The 24,969-nt window shown below is 45.9% G+C and overlaps 3 protein-coding genes across 3 annotated transcripts; 2 read left to right on the top strand and 1 right to left on the bottom strand.

Moving 5' to 3' along the window:
• Positions 1–1,921: 1,921 nt before the first annotated feature.
• Positions 1,922–11,162, top strand: LOC136535680 (uncharacterized). Its single transcript, XM_066528041.1, has 3 exons — positions 1,922–2,829; positions 7,770–8,077; positions 9,325–11,162. The coding sequence occupies exons 1-3, from the start codon at positions 2,090–2,092 to the stop codon at positions 9,675–9,677; spliced, it is 1,401 nt and encodes a 466-aa protein (XP_066384138.1). The 5' UTR covers positions 1,922–2,089; the 3' UTR covers positions 9,678–11,162.
• Positions 11,163–12,602: 1,440 nt separating this feature from the next.
• Positions 12,603–14,106, bottom strand: LOC136540630 (transcription repressor OFP12-like). The gene has a single exon (XM_066532629.1). The coding sequence runs from the start codon at positions 13,732–13,734 to the stop codon at positions 13,114–13,116; it is 621 nt and encodes a 206-aa protein (XP_066388726.1). The 5' UTR covers positions 13,735–14,106; the 3' UTR covers positions 12,603–13,113.
• A 4,820-nt stretch (positions 14,107–18,926) lies between these two features.
• LOC136540629 (pentatricopeptide repeat-containing protein At2g48000-like) lies at positions 18,927–21,185 on the top strand. The gene is made up of 2 exons (XM_066532628.1): positions 18,927–19,184; positions 19,475–21,185. The coding sequence occupies exons 1-2, from the start codon at positions 18,951–18,953 to the stop codon at positions 20,468–20,470; spliced, it is 1,230 nt and encodes a 409-aa protein (XP_066388725.1). The 5' UTR covers positions 18,927–18,950; the 3' UTR covers positions 20,471–21,185.
• Positions 21,186–24,969: the final 3,784 nt, after the last annotated feature.

Below are 24,969 nucleotides of genomic sequence, written 5' to 3'. Positions count from 1 at the left end.
CCTTTGTATTAGGAGTTAGAGTGGAGAGACACTCTCTAACCTGTATTCTCTTTTTTGTTTCCATTGTTTTGGAACCTTTATTTTGCATTCATGGATGGAGATAGTGCACGCTATTTAAAACTAACTAAAGCTAGCTGTTTTAGTCCATGCTGAGTCTATGCTCTTCATAGCTTTTGAGTTTTGACTATCCATTAGATAGTTTTATTAGGATGTTTTTCGTAGCCATCAACTCTTCTATATCTAGAACTAAATTTTGTTAAGACATTATATCATTTTTCATTTAATTGGCTGTTTTGCCTGAATAATGGCTAAACATGAGTGACCGATCATTAACATTATACTTAGTAACATACACGGGACGATAAACGATGTGTTTCAAAGATCCAATTCCTAATGCCAAGCATAAAATGCAAGACAAAAAATGATTTATGGCGTAAGGGCATCCTCATTAAAAATAGACACTGTAACTGTAAGCTATTTAAACGCATCACATTGCATATTTCATATATAAATATAAATATAAACACATTTCATATATAAATATATTTTATCTTTTCTCTCCGACAACTCTGCTTCTCTTGTCTTTTCCACCTGTGAAGCTAGGATGGTGTGGCCAATTCACTTGCCTTGTGCTACTACTTGACAACCCCATCTTATACCTAGCTCATCTTTCTCTTATGCTGCCGATCGTGGGCATCGACCATTTCTTCTATCATGCCACCGCCCTTTTCCCAACCTAGTGCCGCTAGCCTTGCTCGTCCTGCCATTGTACCCACAGGCTTTGCGTAATCGGCTTATGGCTTCTCTTCACGTGTGTTAACGTCTGGATCCGCCGATGGAATTTCGCATGCAAGGGTTGTGGAAAATCATGGTTGGCGTTCTATTTCCACCTTCTCGACTCATTTTTTATCGAGACTAATGAGTAATGACGAACAAGTCATTAGTGATGTTCTCTTTCCACATTCTCACATTCACATCACCCAAAATCCAAAGTCAGCTTACGACTTGGACGCTTGTCGAGATACCATAATCTAAGCGTGTTTCGATGTATTGACAAAATTCCTCGTGCGAGAGTTGTGAGATCATGGCTGGAGTTCTCTTTCGAGCTTCTCGTCTCGTTTTCTGATTGAGCCTAGCGACAAACAACTCATCAACGACTTTCTCTACCTACTAAGCCCCATCAAGCTTGGCTCCATGGAAACGAGAATCGTTTTTATTTTTTTTCTGAGCTTGACAAACAATAACTTATATATCTATATCTACTATGTATTCATATAGTCAATTAAACAAATGTCAAATGGTACATATAATGGGTCTATCCTAGATCGGCCAGGCCCTAGGACCGAGCGAGGCGTCCTGATCATCGAAGATCTAAACACGACAGCTCAAGCCATGTGTAGCCAGCCGATCACACCCCCGAAGTACGCCTTGCATTACTGATTGCGTAAGGAGTTGTCTATCCAACAACTGAGTGCCGAGCACCTCTTTTTTTTCACTGTTCTTCTTTCTCCTCGCCCCCGCCGCCACCCACCGTCCTGCTGCGGCGGCCTCCTCCTCCTCTCCCCTCCTCCCGCGGCGAGGTCTGGCCATGGGCACCCCCGCTCCGCCTCCACTCGGCCACCAAGACCCAAACGCCGACTAGCCGTCGTTCCCACCGTTGGTCGGTCCGCCTCTACCGATTTTTCCTCTAAGACTGCCGGATCTAGAGACAAAGAAGGGAAGAGACGTGTTTTTTTAAAAGAGGGGGGGGGGGGGGGAGTTTTTTTTAATGAGGGGGAGGGGGGGTTGTTGTGTGTGTGTGTGTGTGGTGTGGGTGGGTGGGGGGGGGGGGGGGGTGGTGGTGGTGGGGTGGGGGGGGGGGGGGGGGGGAGGAGGAATCAAGTATGGAAAGAGAGAGAAACAAGCGTAAACCTATGGGATACACTTTCAAGACAAGCCTCGTCATCGACCTCGTTCGCGTGCGACGTGCTGGCACTGTGCCCGCCCCTCTGGCTCGTTCGTCCTGTCTCCGACGCCATCCAAATCCAGTCGCACAGTCGCATTCCCCCAAATCCACACAGCCTCCATCGCGATCGCGTCTCTCTAAGCGATGAAGAACCCTAACCCTCCTTCGCGGCCGTCCGCCGCAGGCAAGCCCCCCGCTGGCATGGCGCCGGCCCGCAAATCTCGCTGGGGTCCACCGCCACCGGGAGCTGCCGGAGCCGCCCCGGCCGGTGGCAAGGCCGCGCCATCCACCTCCGCCCGCACCCCGACCCCCACCCGCACAGCGGACTCCAGGCGCCATCCGGGGGGCCCTCCCGTGCCAGCACCACAAGCCCGCAACCCCGCGTCGCCGGCGGCCGCGCTCCGGTCGCAGGCTCAGCCGCAGCCGGCGGTGGAGACTCCTCCCCCGCAGCCGTACGGCTTCCACAACCTCGACCGCCGCACCATGCTCCTCGCCGACGGCACCGTCCGCACCTACTTCGCCCTGCCCCCTGACTACCCCTTCGAGCCGGCGCCCCTGCCACCCCTCCCACACCACCTCCTCCCCCGCGCCGCCCCGGACCTCTGGCCGCCGCATCAGGCGCCGCCGCCGCCGCCGCAGATGCCTGTGCAGATGCCGCCGCACGAGGCTAGGCGCAAACACCCTGCCGACCAGGACGAGGGCTTCCCGAGGCACCCCAAGCAGCCGCGGCTCGACGGGCCGCATCAACGGACGCCACATGCCGTGGTAGACCGGCACGCGCTCAGGAGGGCGTTCCTCAAGTACGCCAAGATGCTCAACGAGAGCTCCGTGCAGAGGCGGAGCTATCTCGAGGGCGGCCGTGTCCCGTGTCTCGCCTGTGGCAGGTTTGGCGATCCCACACTGTTTGCTGCCTTCTTCCTGGCAAGCTTTCTAGTATCATTTGTAGTGAAGTTCCTGTGTTGGTTTCTTGCTATTGTTGAGCTGGCTCTTACTCTGACTTGATACAACTTGTTTTTTAGCTATGATCTACAGTTAAACTGGCACTATGTCTATGTCTATGTCTGGCTGGAGAAATCCACCAAACAGTATCTCCTTATTGTTATGATCTAGTTGAACTGGAACTGGCTATGTTATGTCTATGTCTGGGTGGAGAAATCCACCGAACAGCTATCTCTTTACTGAAAAATTGCCGCCAATAGGTCTTTCTTTAGTAGAGTATATCATGTGGCTGAATTGGTATGCGTTTTTTAAAGGCAGAGTTCCGTGTTAGTTATGGACTAACAGATATCAGTTAGCAGTACTAGGAATGAATTAGATATCAGTTAGCATGTTGTGTTATCCTAAACGCTAAACAGTAAACAGTCCGTCACCTGCCGTTTAGCCCATTATTCAGGCAAAATGGGTGTTTAAACGGGCAAAACGGGTGTTTAAACGGGCAAAACGGCCGTTTAAACGGTCAAAACAACTGATTAAACGGAAACGGTGTACCACCGTGTAGCGTTTATACGGTGTGTAAACGGGCTAAACGGCCGTTTAGGCGAACAGTACTAGGAATGTCGAGGTTGCTTAGTTTTATCTGGTACTGGTGTTGCAGTTGCTAGGCATGTCTAGCAACAGATTTTCTGCCTTATGCTACTTGGTATAATGCCATCATTGCTCCAAGGATTACTTTGAGTTATTTGAGGTTTTTGTTTTCCATTGTAAGAGTAATGATATATCCGTTCTAGTGAACCATATATCTATCACCGGCGCTTGTTGCATGTCTTTTGATTTCGTAATGTATAAGCTTACTCTGTACATATTTTTTCTTATGTCTCTTTCCTACCTATTGAAGACTGAATTACGTCTGACTACCCATCGAAGATTGAATTAAAGTGGCACTTGTGTGATCAGAAGTCTGCTTATAGAAGTATAGAACCACAGTGGTTTCATCCTGCCTTTGACATGTAGTAGGAAACTGCAAGTTTTTAATAAGAGCCGCATTGATGTGCGAGGTTATCTGAGTACAGATTTCTGAAAATATATATAAAATGCATATCCTGCTTTACTTCTTGCGAGTTCTTATATGTGGTGGCAAGGATAGATCTGGCAGATCTGCCACTAATATCCTTGTTCACTGATTGCTTGGCTGCAATTATATGCTTGTGAATGTTTATTTGATCTTGTTGCAGCTCTTATTTTTGTATGTTTTGTTTGTTATTGAGGTTGTGCTATGTGTTTTTCAATTTTTCATGGTTAATTTCACTCTCGCACTTTTATATTTTGTGTTGCTGGCATGATTTATGATCTGAATATTTTCTTTCCCAACATATCTCAAGCTACTGGGCTTCAGATGATGCTATCATATAATACGTAGCATACTTGTGTATTTTGAGTGTCAAACACTTTGTGCACCATCAATGTTTGGGTGCATTTTTGTTCTTAGTTTCTAGACAAATATACGAGTTGAATTGGTTTCATTTTTGTGCTTGTTTGTAGCCTGTTTGGTTGTCTGTACAAGGCTTGAGCCTGTCCCACAGGATGCAAAAGAGCTCCCTCAGCCTGGCTCCCGGGAAACAAGTTTCATTTCCGTTTCCCGTGGTCCTGGATCGCTGGATGCGATGTGGCTCCAGCTAATGATATGATTAGTTCACAATCAGTATATATTAATGACATTAGTGATTTCAAGAGCTAATTAAGGCTTAATAAGGAAAAACTAAGTCTTCTAAAACTTATACTCCCTCCGTCCTGTAATAACTGCACGTTTACAGTTCAAAAAATTTCCCAAAATAAATGGACACAATGCATCTGAAGCGTAGCAGTGTACTGGTATCTGTAACCTGCACTTCGTCTGAGGAAATAAAAGTTCGATTAAAAAAAAAGAAACGCAGGAAGTGCAGCGTAGTCTCCTCCACACATTCAGTCCATCCACTGTCTGTTGATGTGCCGGTGAAATTGTGGCCACACATTTCTACTGTATACTGTTGTTGGCTTTATTCTCTTGCTGCGTCAATCAACATTGTTCCAGTGACAACAGCTGCACTTTTTAGGGGTAGAATTGTAATCTGCCAGCTACAGTATTTTGCCCATTTGAATCCTAAACGTGCATTTAAATTGGGACAGAGTGAGTATACAATAAATATAATACCCCCTCCGGTACCGTTTCTTAGGTGCCTGTGTAGTTTGAGAAATGTCCCTCTTGTTAGGCAGGCATTAGTGACCACATGGAAACCGAACGGTTGGCTGCAACCGGGCACTAGCATTTTCTTGGCGATGTGCTGAGTAGCAACCGTATGCATGTATGCATGCATGCAATGAGTGAATGCAGCGAATCAGGAATCCAACACGGCTGCGACCTGGCAAATATGAGCTTAAAATCCTGCGCCGTTTAATACCCCTCCTCGGTATCCAGTGTTTCCTTGGTATCTAGAATTTGAGCCCCTGCGCCAAAGAAATGGTCCTGGAGGGAGTAATTACTTTTGCCTTACACATTTTATCCAAACACTGCTTGGATCGACAAATACAAGCAACCAAACAAAGCGAACTTGTATGGCCCTGTTTGGGACCGCGTATCTCGCGGTGGCGGTCAAAGGAAGCCCAGAATCCCGCCAAACGCTGCGCGGTACCTTTGATTTTTCTCACTGCATCCGACTCAACCACCGCGAAAATGAACTACAAACCCAATTTTACGTATCGTGGCTCCCTCACCACCGCTCGTCTACCGCACCGTGCGGACGAGCGGTGGGAGACCACAGTCCCAAACAGGGCCTATGAGTCCAGCTTGGCTTAAATGAGCCTGGCTGAGCTCATACGTGCCAGGCTAGGTGTATACAAGTAACCAAAAAGGCTATTGATGTCCCAAGTGCCTTATCAGTAGTATCTAAAGTATCTGGATATTTGAAACAAGCCATTCCTTCAGGTATTCTGGTTGTTTGGGATGCTTGAGGCATAGCTTTATATATATATAAAGGGCATACCCAGTGCAGAGAGCTCCCGCTCTGTGCGGGGTCTGGGGAAGGGTGTTAGTGGCAAGCCTTACCCTTGTCTGTGCAATGCGAGGAGACCGCGACTCGAACCCGGCACCTTCCGGTCACAGGCAGTAAGACTCTACCGCTTGCACCAGGCCCGCCCTTCATAGCTTTATATATATATATATATATATATATATATATATATATATATATATATATATATATATATATATATATATATATATATATTGTAATTGTTTCTCCTGAAATTGTGCCGCTTCATTTCCTTTTATTGTTTGTCATATCTTTTATTATTCGTCTATTTTGCATGATGGTATACGTTATTAAACTTGTTCTGTGGCTGGCATAGTAACTGCAATATTCCTGATTGTAGCTTCATATGTAGACCCTGTTTTTTAGCTTATATTGCCGACATCATGCCCTTTTGCTTGTATTTGGCCTAAACTGCACACAGTGCGTGGCCACTATGCCTGGTTGAGATGAGCTGCAGCCTGTGTCAGGCCTTCTCTGCCCCGCTCAATCTGCATGGCCATGCTTGCACTGTGCTGTGTGCAACTAAATTGTGCAATGTTGGGATTGTGAGGAGTGGGTGAGTAGCTATACTTGAGAATGATGAGTAGGACAGCTGCAACAATGGATGCACTCATGATAGCTTTGTTAGTGAATACATCTAGGGAAGCTGAGAGGATAAAGATAACGAGGAGTCATGACAATAAATGCAGAGAGAGGATGGAAGTTATTGTATATTAGAATGAATTTTTGTTAGAAGGTAATTCATTTGTCGGGGAGTTTTTTCTCCCTCTTTTTTGGAGGTTTTTGAGACGTTAAAGGGAGGTGTGAGGACATGACATACCATCACTCACCAGCCAAGCTTTTGACCGTATCATTGTAGTAAAGGTACATCAAGCTGGCATCTATAAACCACGATATGTCCAGATTGTTGAAGTTTGGTCAAATCTTAATCTGTTGGAATAAGTGAATCCTTAAATAAAAATAAATTCTTTGTGCAGAGGCCGAAATGTATTATACAGTCTTGTGGTGAACAATATGTTTACAGAAATTTCAACAGCCATAGGAAATTGTTAAGTGGGCAAATTTTGAAATATGATATTTGTGTTAGGTTCGCACTCTATATGAAATGTCTTTCCTTTTTAAAAAAAGGACATGAAATCCACTGGAACCTCCCTTCTACAGCCCCAGCCATTTCCCCCCCTTAAATGTCTGCCTGCGTCTTGAAATCATAGTTGCTATGCAGCTGCTGCCTAAGTGCCTAACTGGATGAGAGAAACCAATTGCTTCCTGATGCGACAGTGGGATCCATATATTTTGCCTACCTTAAAAAGTTTTTGGCAGTTCATGTTTTGATTCAACTTTTCAATAGCTGTTATTGTACAGTTAATAGGATTTGATTTGGAAGCAAGTACTCAAGCCTAGGTGCAGACCTCATAAAACTACTTGTTATCCATTACCATATTTTCAAGTGGGAGCTTATAACCATTCCTTGTTGATGTATAGTGGAACTGTGGACGATCCATGACATATCCCTCTAGGCTGTCTCATTCCATACGACCTTCAGAGCACCAGAGCTATCAACAAACTTACGTCATTTCACCAATGACTGAATATGTCTAAAATTGTTTTTCTCTCGACAGTTGCTTCTTTGCCATAGGATCCTATCTTACTTTTTAGTTATTATACTTCTTTGGGGATTTGCCTGTTTAGATTCCCTCTCATTTCTCGATCCTATTACACTGTATTTGTAATGAATTGTGTTTAGCTCGCTAGTTTCCAGCTGCTACTCGTTGGATCTTAATTTATTTGTGATCATGTCTGGTCAATGTACACTATTCCAGGTCTTCTAAGGACTTTGCTGATGTCCATGGACTTGTCATGCATGCTTACAACCCGCCAAATGCAGATTCATTTGTTGATCATCTTGGTCTGCACAAGGCATTGTGTGTCCTTATGGGATGGGATTATACAAAAGTCCCTGAGAACTCTAAGGGCTACCAATCATTACCTTCTGACCTTGTCCAAGCAAGTAGGGAGGACCTCATCGTGTGGCCGCCTACTGTTATCATTCACAATACTTCGACTGGGAGGAAGAAAGATGGTCGCTTTGAGGGTTTAGGGAACAAAGAAATGGATAAGAAAATGACAGGTATATTTATATCACAACCTTTAAGTTAATGCAGTGTTTGCATACAAGCGCCTGTGGCATATATATGCTTTATACAACACTCAATATATTTTTATTAGCACGGTATCGCAATTTGCTTACTGCTGTTAAGCAAAGACAGGATTTTGCTTTTTTTTTTTTTTTTGGGGGGGGGGGGGGGGGGGGGGGGGGTTCTTGCTGGGTTGTAGAGCTGCTCTTCCTTTGCTGATTGGACGTAGTGCCAACTGCGGAACTGCCAAGGCAATACTTATGAGTTGTTATGCTGGGTACATTAGTCCATGCCAGCCATCTCATAGGTTGCCTCATGCATTGCCATTTAGGGTTTTAGGTGATGTGGAGGAGAGGAAGGGAAGTGAGGGAAGACATTGTTATCTCATGGTACAACTACCTCGTAAGCTAAATTTGCGCTACAAGACGACTCACATACTTTCCTTCCACTGACCCACAAATTAAGGGGACATAGAGTTGCTATGAGGCAACTAAAAGACAACCTAATTGTAGGGGCTGCTAATTAAGTTTCAGGATTACGTGGAGGCTATGAGGATTACCTGGTAATTTGTTCGTTCAGCTTGACCTTAGGAAGAGCTGTGCTGTGGTTGTTGGGTATCACTACTCTCCAGGTCTTTTGTTAGGCTACAGTTAGTAGTGCATCCAATGCTTGATTGGATGCTTTCCGTTCAATTTGCAGTCAAATAAATGCAACTAATGCTTAGGCTACTGCAGAGACAGTAAGTAATTGCAGTTTCTACGCAACAGTAGTATGCTGGATCTATCTTTGTTACATGAACATGAGGCATGTATCATCCTGACCTCAAGGGGTTCAATTATGTCCTGTCTTGTCAGTGTGGTGGCCATATGATTGATCTACTTCAAGCAGATTTATTTGCTCCTGTTGGTCAGATACTCAGATATGGAAAATGACATTTCTCTGTCCAATGTTTTGTGATGCTACCTTTCTAGTTAAGGAAGAACTGTAGCATCATTGTGGGGTTCATTTTCATTGCTTAACTAAACTATCTAATGTAAGCAAGCAGCAATGCTACTCAGTCTTTAGTTTGTTCAGGGCTGCAAGTTAGAATTAAGCCATATTTGGAGCAGAGAAATAAAATCACTCAAGAAATACCATCCCTGTTTATGAAACCATGCCTCTGCTAAGCACATGTTTTTGGAGTAATGCCATATATATCACAGTAATATTTGCTGTGTCAATCTTGTATCTTTGTTTTCAGAACTAGGGTTTTCTGGTGGGAAGTCGAAGTCCTTGTATGGAAAGGAAGGACACATGGGTTTGACACTTATCAAGTTTGCAAACAACCCATCTGGCTTGAAGGATGCTGAGCGTCTTGCTGAGTTCCTTGAGAGGCAAGATCGTGGACGTATAGGTTGGTCACGCGCTCATGCCAGTCGTTCTTTAGATTCTGATCAGAACCCTTTGTTGGTCGAGACGGATATCAGGACAGCTGAGAAAAAGAGGATACTTTACGGGTACCTAGCAATTGCATCTGATCTGGATGAACTAGACTCAGATTCTAGAAAAAGGGCTTTCCTCAAGAGCAGAAAAGAATTTGATCCAAACGAATGATCTCTTGCCATAAAGCCCACCTCCATCAGTTTATTTAATTTGCACCGAGGCGTGCATACCTATCTCTGATCCCAATTTATAGATTCAATGCTGCTTCTGTGGACAAAAGATGTTGGGCATATAATATCTGCAGCTAGTTGAGTTATACCCCCTAGTTCTGGAAGCTGTATTTGCACTAGGTGTACTTTATTGCAAGCGTCTATGGCTCATGGTTTGACTGGTTATTTGGAAGAGATCTGTCTTCCTATTTAGGTATCATTCATTGCATGATTGATTTCTCTCCATTTGGAAGTGTGATGTTGCATAGACTTCCTGATTGGTGATCTTTTTCTATATTATATTATAGCTTTTCCTTTCTTTCTTGACTTGCCAATTGTCATGAAGATTTAAATTTCTGTTAAGAAGGTAGTCGCTACTCGCTACATATTCCTTGGCACTTTTGGATATGTCTGGTTCTTTGAATGTCGGAGTATATTGTTGCAATAGGTTGGTGCCACTCGTGTTGTTTGTATTGTTATTATGTAAGAGGGTGTAATATTCAGAAATCCTAGTGTGAATTTGTGTGGAATTAGAAGATGGCAAAGCTATTTAAATGCTAATTAGTATTATGTTTTTTACTCGGACATTAGTTTGAGTCCTTGTTTGCCTATGGGCAATCTGGTACCATAACTTCCATTTCCATTTGTTCGGAGGTGAAAGCAGACAAGTCAGAGTGCATGCCCGAGAAACCATATTTATGGCTTCAAATTTCATAACTTGTAGTGGAATACATATTTAGGCTCAGAATGGATATCAAATGAAGTGATGCTCCGGTAACAGTTAGATCTCAAATGACCTTTGTCTTGATGTGACAATGACCAGATGTATGACAAAGGAAATTAGTAGCTTAAATGCTGGTGTTTGTTCTGACAGTATTACTTTAGATGTGGATTTGCCCTATAGATCTTCTCTATGTTATCATTAACTGTTTTCTGACCCAGTATGGTACTTGTCATCGAATTTGCAATTTCTGTGACCCAAACACCTGTAAATTGGATGGATATTAGATACAAGTGATCTAGTGGTCCGATTACAATTTGACCTGAATTTTTTTACCGTGTAAAGTACTCGTCATCTAATTTGCTGTTTCTGTGACCCAAACACCTCTGAATTGGATGGATATTAGATATAAGTGATGTAGAGGTCCAATTACAATTAGACCTGAAGAGGTTTTCTTGTAGCGACACTGTATAGACTTTGACCTGATATATGACAGAAAACTTAATGCTTAAATGTTGGTGTTGTGACTGTACCTGTGGATTTGACCTATAGATCTCCCCAATATTATCGTTAACTTGTCATCTAATTTGTTGTTTCTGTAATCCACAAACACCTCTTTCATTGGATGGATAGTAGATGCATGCAGGGGTTCAGTTAGATCTCAACCGGTCTTTGTTTTCAAAGTTATAATGTATTGACAAGATGCCGGTGTGTGTTCTGAATATAGATGTGGATTTGCTCTATAGATTTTCTTTATGTAACTATATTGTTATCAACTATTCTGCGATCCAGTAAATATAGTTCTCTAATTTGGTCCCAACTGGAGCCCAGATTAGATAGTAGTGTGACTACGTACTTACTGCTTACAGAATGATTGCGCCTGGCTTTCCTGAAGGCTGTGTTGCATCTCTAGCGGGGCGCCAAAGTTGCCGTGTTACTGTTGTTTCCTTTCCTGTCGGTGTAAGTTCCGGTGTCGATGCTGGTAATGCTTATTCTGCTGCCTATCATGTGCTGTGTGCACTGGGTGTCAGAGTTGCCCGCACGGCTTTGTGCGTGGCCACCGGAGATGATTCTGTCGGTGCCGCTGCCGGTCGGAAAGAAACGGATCACATGTGATGGTACCTGCAGCCTAGTGATGGCCGGTGGTGGACTCAGATCGTGTCGTGCGTGGTTCTGCTGCTTTCCATGATACTGTGCTGGTTTGGTTGCCGCTCCAGCGTTGTCAATGGCCTTGCAGGGATCGCAATCGCGACACGGGCGCGCAAGCTTTTCTAGCGCTGCCCGCACGCTCGTCTTGTGAATTCGTGAGCCTCCTTTTCCATAGAAGAATGGAGCTGTCAGGCACACGGCTTCGCGATCGTGTTTGCTGTTGCCGTGTCAACTTCTGCCCCTAACGGCCTGGTTACTCAGAGTCTTTTCGACGGCACGGCTCTTCTGTCTTCTCCCCACCCCGCACCCCCGGAGTGGTTTCGTTGTTGCGACCGTGGGTCCTCCATGATCTTATGGCCCCGTTTGCTTCGCTGAAAAAATAAGACGAAACACTGTTCTAGCTGATTTGTTGTGAGAGAAAAACACAGTTCTGGCTAAAATAACAAGCTAAAAAGTACGGATTATAAGACAAGCGAATAGGGCCTATATCGCGCGTTATGCCTACTGAATCCAGTCAGGAAGACGTAATGGCGCCGATGGTTGCTTACTCTGCTCTACAGATAATTATGCCTACTGAATGCGGTCAGGAGAACGTAATGGCGCATTATGCCTACTGAATGCAGTCAGGAAAACGTAATGGCGCCGATGGTTGCTTACTCTGCTCTACAGATGCGAACCATCCAACTGCACGGCGGCCATGTGTAGGCTGGAAGCAGCCTGCAGCGCCTGTACCTGACGGACGATTGGGTTTGCATGGCACCTCGTTTATTATTGCTACCTGTGGCTGGATCCGAAGACCCCTCGCTCGTCTCAAGGCCTCGAGGAGACCTCGTTTATGGGTTAGTTTGTTTAGTTTAGCAAGTGATGTGTTAGAAGGACGGGATGCAGGGCGTGTAAGGATTACTGGACTAAATTTTAGTTAGCCCTAGGCCATCCAAACGGATAGACTAAATGGTGCATTAAACTTTTAGTCTAGCCCAACTTCAGTATTATCTGAAGAAACATGATAGTGGTTACAATCACGACACAAGCATCCTTTGGCATGGCGTGTACGTCGTTTATCACAGAAGCAAGCGTATTTAGGCTTCAGGTAGGTACCCCCAAAGAGAACAGAAAGCTAAAGAGCTGAACAGGAAAAGAGCAGAGATGACCAAAAAGGCAAAGGCAAGCACAAAGCAAACCAAGCGAGCACGATGCAAATGCAGCTTTGTTTTTAGAAGCTGGCTATATCATATCATATCTTCGCCAGCACGCTCACTGCTCACACAGTCACACAACACACCCAGAGAAGAAAAAAAGTTGAAGCAAAATGCTGTGCACACGAACAGATTTCTAGCTACGGAGTTCGACGACCTGGAGCTGGAGGCAGTATTTACAGTTGGTTGATCCTGGAACGCCGATGTAGAAGGGATTGCTGATGTGCACTCTGAAGTAAGTCGCCAATTATTGCAAAGGATTTTGATCTCCGTACCCAAAATTCTGTCCGTATGCATGGCAATATGGCAACGCGGTCAAGAAGTCGGAAGAGCTAATCATGGTGGTCGTCGTCGAGGTTGGCGGCGGCGGTGAGGTGGAGCAGGAGGTCAGTGAACGCGCTGACGACGTACTTGTGCGCGCGCCTGTCGTTGAGCGCGAGGTAGCACCGCAGCAGCTCGTGGAGGCGGGCCCTGTCGCCGCGGCGGCGCGCGTCCAGGCGCAGCGCCGCGGCCATCTCCTCCATGGACCGGAGGAAGTCGGCGTGCGGGTCCGGCGAGTACGTGGGCACCGCCACCCCGGCCGCGCCCACGCCTACGCCCAGGGCGGCGGCGGCGGCGCCGTGCGCCGACGAGTCGACGATGGAGTTGGAGCGGCCCGGGGAGGAGAGGAACAACCGGCGCGACGCGATGGCCGAGGACAGCCCGGACTCGGACAGCGCCGACGGATTCTTGCCCACCGCGACGATGGAGTTGGAGTCGTTGCCAGCGTGGTCGTCGTCCTTATTGCCGCGCGCCGAGGACGACGACGAGCACGGCGAGGTGGAGCCCGCCGCCGATGTCGTCGAGGCCACCGACGTGGACGCCTCGTCGGACGCCGCCGCAGGCATGGGCTCCGGCGCCGCTGACGACCCCGTCGTCGTCGGCCGCCGCAGCCGGGAGAAGCATCCCAGCATCGTGTTAGCTTTGCTTGTTTAGTGCGAGTAGTGCTTTCTTGGCTTTGTTGGGAACAGAAGGGAAGGCGACGTGCACAGTGACAAGGACACGAGGAGGAGAGCTAGCTAGCTTTGGCTCGTGAATGGAGTGTGTAGTGAGAAGTCGGGCATGTGACGCTGCGAGGATCGAGTTTATAGGGCAAGCGAGAGGTGAGGGCAGTAGCATTTCAGGTAAGGGGGCTCACACTAGCTATAACCTGTATGCTGTATTATTGGGCGAACTTTGTTCAGTGCAATGCAAGCTGACAAAGTCACATTTTCTGGACAAAATAGTAGGTTGATACTACCTGATTAAACAGCTGAGCCAACAAGTGGCACAACGAAATTACTGTATTGATCGGCACCCTTCCTACTTCCTAGCTACTTGAGATATCCAGGTTCCAGAAACGGTCCTACAACAGGCCAGAGAGAAATACGAGAATCCGTAGAATCTTTTACTGTCGAAAAAACGTGTTTCGGTTTTCAGTTTATGCACTTCATTCCGTGGAGTGTATTGTACATGTCATGAAACGCCTTTCCCACTTTCGTCTTCACCCTGTCCGCAGCGGCGAAGCCGGTGTATATGTGTCGGGGTCATGCGACTCCGATAACTTTGTACGAATCAGTGTAACCCCGCGTATTTCGGCCAGCTACGACCTTATCAAATTGAGTTCATGAATCTGTGCGACCCCGACAGCAGTTTAGTCTAGATTCACCGCTGCCTGTCCATCAGACCGTCACTATACATCAGTGTATATACTACTACTACACGTCCTGTTTGTTTGACTTATAAGTCGTATTTTTTCAGCAAACGAACAGTATTTTTCTCTCACAATAAATCAGTCAACGATACTTTCAGCCATGGCTTATCAGCGAAGCGAGAGGGCAACGATCCTCACGCAATGTAGGAGCACAACTACGACTGTACACACCTGCATCGGTCGCCACTTGAATGCATGTTCAACAACCACACATTAGCTTCATGTACATACGGTACAATTGGCTCTGCCTTTGCTGGTCCAAAATTGACAGAACCGGACGGTTACTGCGTCGCGGAATTCCATCAATTCACTCCACTTGTACGCTCCCTTTACTAGTTGCCAGCAGCACCTGGTCCAGCTCGTACAGACTGTTCCACGTACGCCTGTAGCGTGTGCATGCCCGTGTTGTCTCTGTGCGTGCGTGGTATCGGTGTGCAGCGTACTCCATATATACGTTACCCACAGTTTTCACCGAGACTGAATGCCGAGCTGTGAGTTGAGACCATGTACCTGTAGCCGGTGCCTGCTCCATGCATGTGCCCTCGATCGTACAGCATCTGCACGGTACGCTGCGCAGATGCTGAATGCTGTCACACGTTCTCTGTTCTAGCAAGCCAAGAAACTTCTTTTTTTTAAAAAAAAAACTCCCTCAGTTTTATAGATACATATCTTTTGTTACGTATTTAGATATATGTTTATATCTAAGTACATTATATATATATATACACACACACATAAAAAAAAAGCCAAAACGTCTGCAATTTGGAACACGACGAGTACTAGGGACATGCCCATGTCCGGTGTCCATTGCATTGGGACAGGACAAAATCAAAGCATTCTTACATTACATGTACATCCAGCATATGTATGCATACTCCGTATACATATACATCAAGGAACTGCGTGTACAACAGTGAGGATCAGGGAGACTAGGACGAGAGGGTCGTCAACTGCATAGCACAGAGAGGCTGTTTGGTTCATGACATGGGAATCTTGCCTGAGCTAGACATCGCTTCTAGGTGTTCAATTTCAAGCGCGTTGGATGCACCCCTGCCTGGGTGCGAGCCTCTAGGCCAAGGCGCCATCCAAACAGGCCCCATGGCAGTGTATGCGGCTTGGTTGGTGCCACATGAAGAGTTGGAGACACAGAGGTAGAGGCGTGTGCAGTTGTGGTTTGGCTCTGGCTATATGCACTTGTCCGTTAAGTGTAGAGGCAGAAGCGTTTGTTTCCTTCATCTACAAACTCTGTGGTTGGGTGCATTAGGTTTCACACACCTGATCTTGCTACCCGGTCACTGGGAGGCAGCACCACGCTACGCATGCTAAATATTCAGTAAAAGAATTGGCGTAACAGGAGCGCCCATAAATGTCAATCACAATGTGTGTCTCCTGCCAGCTGCATTGCGTGCAGCTCGATCGATTCATTAGTTGCTGCTCGTGTTGTTGAGGAGAAAACAAGAGAAGAGAATACACACGTCAGGGCCGTCCCAACAATTTCTAAGGTCCTTGGGCAAGCAAGACAATGAAGTCCTGGCAATCTAATATTTTAATATCACGAGATTGAACTATATAGTACTACTGGTAATAAGAGTTAACTCGCAAAATATAGTTCGTTAAAAAATGACAATACATCAAAGAAGCTTAAAGAACAGTGAAATCACAGTAACATGAAATGACTTAAAATTTAAAACAAATTATGGACAGCCGGTTGCCTGTGGCATGTCCATAAGTTCCTTGATGAATTAAATAATTAAACTAATAGATCAACAATTCGCTGCACTATCGCTTGATGCCTGTATGTATGGTAAAAAAGAAACTAAAGTTTTCAGATCGAACAAACAATAAATACTGATGAACTGAAACCATAATCACTTACCGCAGAGAGTCGGGGACAGGGATGAAGGGACTGCAGCGCAGCTGGGTTAGTGGGCGCCTGCTGGGATCACGGGATTCCAGATTACGGAAATTGGGATTTCAGGATTTGGGAACGCCGGAACAGCCGCCGCATGCTTTGACGCGGAGTCGCGAGTAGGAAAGGGTTGCCGCACAGAGCCGCAGACTGAACTGGACGTGACCATATGAAGCCAAATACATGTACTACATATACGTATACTCATGGGCCCCTAGTGCCATGGGCCCTCGGGCGTCGCACTGCCTGCCCTCCCCCATGGGACGGGCCTGACACACGTGTCCTGCTTATATACATTGCTACATTATCCTCAGCAAAGATTGTCTCGTTCGTGATTGTCATTGCTACACATTTCTCATGCAAGCATATATATACATGCTCTATCCGTTCTAAATTATAAGACGTTTTGGCTTTTTTAGATGTATATTGTTTTTGCTATGTATGTAGATATAGTGTATATCTAAATACATAGGAAAATCTATATCTGAAAAAACGAAAACATCTTGTAATTTAGAACGGAGGAAATATACCATGTGTTTTTAGTACCAGTAGTTTCCTATAGCTTGGCACACACTACACCGCAGTGATACGTACACAGCAGCGAGCTGATCGGCTGAAGCCTGAGGGCAACTGGGCAACAACAGATTGAGCGAAAACAACACGTAACAAAAACTTGCGCAAAGGTGGCTGCTGCTGTTACTCTCTCTCTCTCTGAGAGACACTGATGACCGAGGGCGTGGAGAGTACGTCGTCGACGGATCGTCTCGTCTGACGCCCTGACGGGACCATCGAAATGAATGGCCGCAATGTATAGTACGTAGTACGCGCTAGTATATATGTCTGCCTGTCTGCATCTACATATACGGTCCTGGCAGATACACAACATGTGAATATGTGATGGTCGTCGTCGATCGTCGTCCCCATTTCGATCGCTCGCCCATCTACATCTGCATCTACGTACCGTCGTCAGCAACTCGATCGTCTCAGCTACTCAGCCCTGTACGTACAGGAGGATCTTCACACAGTGCAAAGATGTCCTTTGCTAGCTAGTAGCTTACTAGCTACGATTTTTAAAGCTTAAACGGAAGGTTAAGAATAAGATAGGCAACTCACTTATGCCACTGCAGATGAGTGTACTCCGTGTAGTGTCTACATATATAGCTGTATGAGCAACTGCGGCCGTGCAAATGGCATGCAATCAATCGCTACGTTCGCTTAAGCTTATTCAAAACTACTTTTCAGCTATAAAGCAATATTTTTCTCTTACAATATTTCAGTATAAACATCACCATAATGCGAGCAACCGAGAGGCAGGCTTACAAGCATCCATAAATTAAAGTGAACAGGGTTCAGGAGCGCCGGGCCAGGGGGCTGCATGTGCATGCATATGCATGGGCGGATACCACGCACAGTGTATGCGCCGCCATGATTTCCATTTCCTGGCGTTTGCCCGGCGAGCAGGGCAGGCCAATGCAAGGCAGGGCACATGTGATGTGGAGTTCGTTCCTTCCGGGCTTGGTTATCAATTACTACTACCATGCGCCCACCCTCGCGCGGAGACGCCACGCCACTCTCCCCAAGCCCACCACACATCCCCATTCCTTCCCTTCGCCATGCACCGGCTCGCGCGCGCTCATAAATTAGGCGCCGTCTCGGCCGCTTGCTCTGCGCCTCTGCTCCACCTCCACCGCTCCACGGACGGACGGCCCTGTACGTACGTGTTGGAGCCTTGGAGACGTGCACGGAGCTGCACAAACTACGTTGCAGGCGCTGGGCATCGCACCGCACGCAGAAGCAGCTCGTACTTCGACGCACCGGTAGATGGTCAGGTCACCGCGCAGAGGCGTGCCGTGCCTGTACCACCTACTACTAGTTCAGACTGATTAATCTCGGGTCGGCATCAGCCAGCAGCTGATGCTCTGTGCTTGATACTAGTTGCTTGCATGAACCGAACGTACGAGCGCCTCGGTCGTCTGTCCAGTTCGTAGTAGCGGCGAGCCAGCGAGGTCACCGACCGACCCGAGCGTGGCCGCGGGGTCACGGACAGGATCCGTGCTCCCTTGCTTGTCCCGCGCGCCGCCGTAAATTCTCTGGCGCGCGGCAGGCAGGAGGCGGGAGGCCCCGGCCGCGGCGGCCTGGATCGATCACCCCCCGTGGGCTTGGCCGTATGCGCAGCGCGCGGGAACAGAACAGATCGCGCACGCAAGCGTACGGCGACCGAGCCCGACAGGCGGCAGCTCCGAGGAGGGGACCTGTGGGCATGGCCATGTGGCGCGAGCGAAAGGGCTGGGCGGCTGCAAGCTGGGTGAAGATTGAAGAAGCTCCCGGAGGGGACCTGCGTGCCACACTGCCACTGTGCCAGCGGTTAGGCGGCAGCGAGACATGGGCCTTTATTTGCGGGCTGAACTGCGCTAGAATCCTAAGATGGGCTCCTCTAGAGTCCGCGGCGTCTCCGCACGAAAAATTCACTGGGCCTGCTTAGTACCACATCCATTAGGCCCGTTTCCAGTTTCCACCGCGAGCAGTCGATGGCTATCGCCGCCGTTCGCCGGCGCTTGTGGCGCGGGGTGGGGACTGCGGCCGCCGCCGCGGCCTCGGGGACGGACGGGAATCTGCTCGCTCGCCTGGTCTCGGAGCCGGAGTGCCGCGTCAAGGCAACCATGGAGGAGGCTGCCTCCTCGGGGTCCCACCGCGACGGCGCCTTCTGGGAGCCCCTCGCCGCCGCGCTTCTCCGCGCGTCGTCTCCGACCAAGGCGCACCTCGTGAGTCGCTCCTCTCCTCACTCTTTGGCCCCTCCAATCAAGCTAGTGGTTGGTTTAGTTGATTACTAGCTTTTACTTCTGCGGCAGAAGGGAATTTCTGTTTTCCTCACGGGTCAGAATGCGGTTTGCGATGCGTATCAATAGCCGTTTTCTGAAACGCTGATATGATCAAATCCGTTAAGTAAATACATTTTTGTGAGATTCTTAAGAGACCTTTTTTATTTGCATTTGAGAAAGAGATATTTAATGCCGCTAATTAACATTGTTTGATTGGTGAACATTGACTTTAGATATTGGAATGGAAACTAGAGAAGCTGCTGACGGAAGACATTCAAGATTGCGAGCCCTACTCGAGGATAATCCGTTTCTGTGGTCAGACAAGGAATGCAACGCTTGCAATGAGAGTTTTCGAATGCGTGGAGGCGAAGGGAATCCAGCTGAACAATAACATTTTCAATGCCCTTATTAATGCTTTCTTGTCGGCCGGAGACCTCCTTTCTGCAATGACCTTATATGAGAGTATGGAAGACATGGATGGATGCAATCCCAGTTCAGCTACATATGATGCATTCATCTGTGCATTTTCGCTGCTTGGAAGTGGCCATGCTATGATGAGCTGGTATGTAGCTGCAAAGAATGCTGGGTTTACGCCAAGTATTGAAGCTTTTGAATCTTTGATCACAAGGTTTGTTCAGTTGAGCATGCTAGATGATGCCAAAATGGTGTTTGAGGAAATGATCGCCTTCGAGATTAAGCCAAACTCTACTATTTTGGAGGCCAGTCTTGAGATTATCTCTAGAAAGGAGGAGACCAGCAGAGTAGGAGACTTTTTAAAACGTGTAAGTGATGGCAATTGGGAGTTGAACAAAGCTATAGTTGTGAGGTTGACGAGAATATGCCTAGATAGAGATGAAATTGCTGAAATGGAGCAGCTGCTTGTCCTAATACAAAAGGGACCACACTTGAGTTCTGAAACACAACTGCACCATGGGATTATCAGGTTCTATGCTAAGGCAGATCACCTGGCAGATATGGAGCATGCGATTTCCCGGATGTTGGACAATGGTGTGATGTTTATGTGTCCAGAGGATGTTGAGGTCATAATCTGTTCTTATTTTCGTCACAGGGAGTTTGATCGGTTGGATCTCTTCTTGAATCGCATCCGAAGTTTGTTCAAGCTCAACAGGTCTATATATGATATATTGGTTGCTGGATACCGAAAGTTCGATTTACATGAAAGACTTGATTCAACCGTAGCTGATATGAGGGAAGCTGGATTTGCATGAGCCCACGGAGAACTATCTGTGCACCATGACTTTCCACAGTAATACTTCCATAAGCCTTAAGTGCATTGAGCCTGGAAAACGAAGTCCAGGGTGGAATATTTTTTTGAAAACAGTTCAGTTCAAAATTGTTGATCAGTTCTATGTTTGACATAGAAAATATCTCGGATTCAGATAAAGTATCATGTCAGACTATTGACTTCTCATGTGTGCATGTGACAAGCCGCAAGTGTGAGGTTACATGGATGCTGTGCTCAGGTTGCAGAAGGTATTATTTAGAAAGAAGATCAATGGGATGTTCATTGACAACTCGTGAAAATCTATAGTCACTTGACTTGTCATCTAGTTTTGTACCCTCTGTCCCAAAACATCTGAAAATTTTCAGACAGATTAAGGATATTGGCACTGAGAGAGTATGTGATATAGGGATATAGGTGCCCCAGGTGCTCCCATGTTTCACCATTTTGCTTTAGTTCTTGATTGAGATGACTTATTTTTCAAAGTCATATTCCAGAATATAAATAAATTTCTTGCATCCTTCTCAGTCCTGTACTGTGCACTGTACAGTATTTGACAAACACCGAAATTTTGCTTAAGTTGACAAGATACAATACACTTTGCTGCTGTCACCCTTTGATTTGGCCGACCCACTGGAAGATAAGATGGACCCATGAGCTGTATGGCTGGTTACCTCAGTCCTCAATGAAGCAAATCTACTTTCCCCTACTTTGTTTGTACTTCACAAATAGATTATGTGTTACGAGTAAGCACTAAGGTTCACCTTTGTTTGGATAGGCTGATGGGGACCTTATTTATTCAGTAGTTGGCCCATTTAGCGAGTGATGGTGCCATTTCCTAGCTGGCTCCACGGCATATTTATTCAAATATGGGCCGGTTCGGCTGCGAGAATAAGTGACTGTGGCTGCTGCAGCCGCTTATTCTCCTCTCTCAAAATACTGTAGATAAAGACTGGTGACCAGCGGCTACAACCTTGACCCATTGTGAGGGCCTGGTACATATAAACGACCCCCATTTTCCCTGGTACTAGATGGCGTTTGTTCAATAGCCTAACATGTTTAGCAAATTTTTAGTGCTTTTAATATCCAATATGTGGCTTCTTGATAGATTAGGTTGTGCTCGGACCTATTGGCTATCATCGCTTGCTCGTATACGATCGTGGATTATAAGTTGGAATAGTATTTTTCTCTCACACCAAACCAGCCAATAGTAAATAATCAACGATCGTTTACGACGAAACGAACAGGCTGTATTACCCTACTCTTTTCTGGATACTGGGCTGTGTCTGCCCCTGATTGTTATAGTTAAAATAAAATAATCCCAAATCCATATTTCTATCAAATTACAATGATAGAAACCAATGTAGGTGTTAACACTGGATTTTGGTCGACTTTGGAGGATGACAGGTGGACCTGCATGCGGGAAGAAGGATATTCGGCAAACAAAACGAGCGGTCGGCTAAATACTTATGCGGTCGGTTACTCCAGAAGGTGGTGACTCCATTTGGGAAAGCAGAAGATGGTAAGCAAAGCCGATCGAAAAGATGAAAGTTGTAATAATAAAGGACTCTGAGAGTTTAGGGCAAGGAATCGTAGTTTCCAAGTTTGTTTAATAGTTCCTTTGTAAATCGTAGTCTTCTAGGACTCGTGTTTTGCCTAGGGTATAAATATTGATCCTCGACCATTGTAATAAGGGTTCACAACCAAATCAATACAACCGGCCCCGTGTTAACCTTCGAGTCCTTTTGTCGTGTCGTCGAGTTCTTCGAGAGGAATCATCGATCCGTCGACCTCCGTAAGTTCCGACAACCTTGTTATCATGTTTAGTATCATGCGGTGGATTTAGACGTGATGCAAGTAGTCTTGTTTGTTTTCAATGGTCGTGCGGCGGATCTTTGTTTGACAATCAAGAAGTCTTTGCTTATGCTTTATTTATGAGTAGACACCGTGCGGCAGGCGTTTGCTCAATATGCTTAGTGAAAGCAAGACAGTTATCGGCTCTATTAGATACGGCAAAATCTAAATAGATTCATTAAGTTATCCTGTGTTGCATGTTTTAAACATTTTATATATTTGTAACACACTTCTGCCCAATCTAGATTAATATTGTTCGGCCCTTTTTATGGTTTTATTCGTGCTTCAATGATCATTGCTTTTCATATTACCTTTGCAAATAGATAACATGCTCATAATGGCTGAATTATTTTAATCTAGATTGTCACATGTTGTGGGTTCATGCCTGTTAATTACGTTTAAGCTTTAACGAAACTAGGTGTCGTGCGGCAGATGCAGGTTTTAGATTAGTTTAATCGTGTTTATTTGCATGTTCCTTCTTCATGGACCCCAACTCAGCTGGACTGCTGAGCTTGGTTATGTGTTAACTCATAATTAATTTCACTTGTTCAAACATGTCTTCCCATGCATATGCATTCAGCAATCGGATTTTTACGTGTGCTCATTTTACGATTAGCTGAATGGTTTATAAACCTGTTGGCAGACAGCTTCCTATAGCTGTATGTCGTTGTAAGTGGCTTCAGGGCCGTATATATGGAACTGTCTGGTCTCACCCGACATGTTCCGGTTTGACATTTAACTGTTTTATCCCTTGTTAGTTTTTTCAGGTCAAACTGACTGGCACGTTTCCGGATCACGAAGCACCCGGGGGCCCAATTGAAGCCACGCTTTCTGGCTTGCTATGTGTGAGGCACAGTGCGTCACATTTTGTGTCAACACACTTTTTGGCACGCCCGGTGGGACCATCTGTTAGTTCAAGATGGCGTCTGAGATCAACAATGATCATGTTCTGGATGTGAGCATGGCAGAATTGCTAGATAATTACAGGGATTTAGTGCTACAAGCATGTGAGCAATACCAACGGAAGTGTTTGATGTCTTTTTCCAAAAACAAGAGCAATAAAGTATTTCAAAAGCAGTCAATGCCAAGGGTTCTTCTTCCACATTAAACTGATTACACTGAAGAGGAGGATGCTCAGAAGATGGCAGCCTTGGTTTATAAAGCTATGGGAGAAACCATGACAAACCATCACACAGCTTTTCTGAATACTTTTCGGGCAATCATGATCAGTACTTTTGGTCCAATGGTTGATAAATACTTTGAAGAAAATGTTGGCCCACTCAGTGGACCGACACTTTTCAATGTTCCAAAGCATCAAGATAAGCCTGTTGGAAAAGAAATAGCATCGACTTCAAATATAGGTGGATTGACTCACACTGAAAAGCAATCTCATCCCACCTATGGCCAGGTAACATTTGGTACTACAGGAGAAGTACCACCTTCGGCTTATAGAGTTTCTCCAGCATCAAACAGATTGTAGAAGAATATGTATGGAGATGGGTATCAAGAATTTACTGATTACAATGCTATCAATGCTGTGCCAAATCCAGGGTATAGGAGTGTTTCAGGATTGCCTTCTGGAGTGCAAGTACAAGGAAATCAGGATTCAGACATTGATGTTTTGATGCACAGGATGGCTGATATGATGCAAAATTAGTTCGGCTTGAAGCCAAAAAATCAATCCTATTCATACAAGTCTCCTTATCCAGAGTGGTACAACAGAGTGGCGTTACCTCCAAGGGTGAAGCCTCCAACGGATTTGACCAAGTTTTCTGGTCAAGATGATACTAGTACCACAGAGCACGTCAGTCGGTACTTAATGCAGCTTGGAGAAGCTGCTTCAGATGAAGCTTGGAGGATTCAATATTTTCCTTTGTCTCTTACAGGACCAGCTTTCACGTGGTTCACATCTTTACCAGCTCATTCCATTGGTACGTGGGCAGAACTAGAGCAGAAGTTTCATTCATATTTCTACACGGGTACTAATGAGAAGAAGTTGGTCGATCTCATGAGTCTGAGGATGAGAACAAATGAGACACCATTGGAATATCTTCGCAGGTTTAGAGAGACCAAGAATATGTGTTATTCTCTGAATTTACCAGATGATCAACTACCTGGAATAGCTATAGCAGGAATGTTGCCGAATATCAGGGAGAAGCTGTTCGGCATGGAGTTTGATGATCTTGACCAACTTGCACAGCGTTTAGCAGCTATGAGTAATCAGGCCTAAGGATTCAAGAGAGATAATTGCTTTTAGAAGAACAATGCCACTAATGAGGTGTATCAAGGTTTTCTGGAGGAAGCGACTGAGTATATTGATGAAGATGAGATAGCTGCAGCTGAGTTGAATTGGGCAAAGGAGCCTACTCAAGTTAGTCAACGCTGGTTGAAACAACAAAAGGGAACCTATGATTTTGATGTTACTAAGGCAGACAGGCTTTTTGCATTATTGATAAAGGAAGGACGCATCAAGCTGCCAGAAGGACATCCCATGCTACGTCCTGAAGGAGTGAAAGACAAAAAGTATTGTGGCTTCCATAACACTAATTCTCACTCTATCAATGATTGCCGAGTGTTCAGAATACGGATCCAGAAAGCTATCCAAGAGAGACATTTGAAGTTTGATGGCAA

Source organism: Miscanthus floridulus, chromosome 2 (genome assembly GCF_019320115.1).
Source record: "Miscanthus floridulus cultivar M001 chromosome 2, ASM1932011v1, whole genome shotgun sequence".
Taxonomy (NCBI): domain Eukaryota; kingdom Viridiplantae; phylum Streptophyta; class Magnoliopsida; order Poales; family Poaceae; genus Miscanthus; species Miscanthus floridulus.
Note: the sequence above shows the minus strand (reverse complement) of the source record. Positions and strands in the feature narration are given on the sequence as shown.

Excerpts from the sequence above, each read along its gene's own strand:
- LOC136535680 (XM_066528041.1), top strand. The coding sequence starts at position 2,090 with ATGAAGAACCCTAACCCTCCTTCGCGGCCGTCCGCCGCAGGCAAGCCC. Across the intron at positions 2,830-7,769 it reads CCGTGTCTCGCCTGTGGCAG|GTCTTCTAAGGACTTTGCTG; the intron begins GTTTGGCGATCC and ends ACACTATTCCAG. Across the intron at positions 8,078-9,324 it reads AATGGATAAGAAAATGACAG|AACTAGGGTTTTCTGGTGGG; the intron begins GTATATTTATAT and ends CTTTGTTTTCAG.
- LOC136540630 (XM_066532629.1), bottom strand. The coding sequence starts at position 13,734 with ATGCTGGGATGCTTCTCCCGGCTGCGGCGGCCGACGACGACGGGGTCG.
- LOC136540629 (XM_066532628.1), top strand. The coding sequence starts at position 18,951 with ATGGCTATCGCCGCCGTTCGCCGGCGCTTGTGGCGCGGGGTGGGGACT. Across the intron at positions 19,185-19,474 it reads CTCCGACCAAGGCGCACCTC|ATATTGGAATGGAAACTAGA; the intron begins GTGAGTCGCTCC and ends CATTGACTTTAG.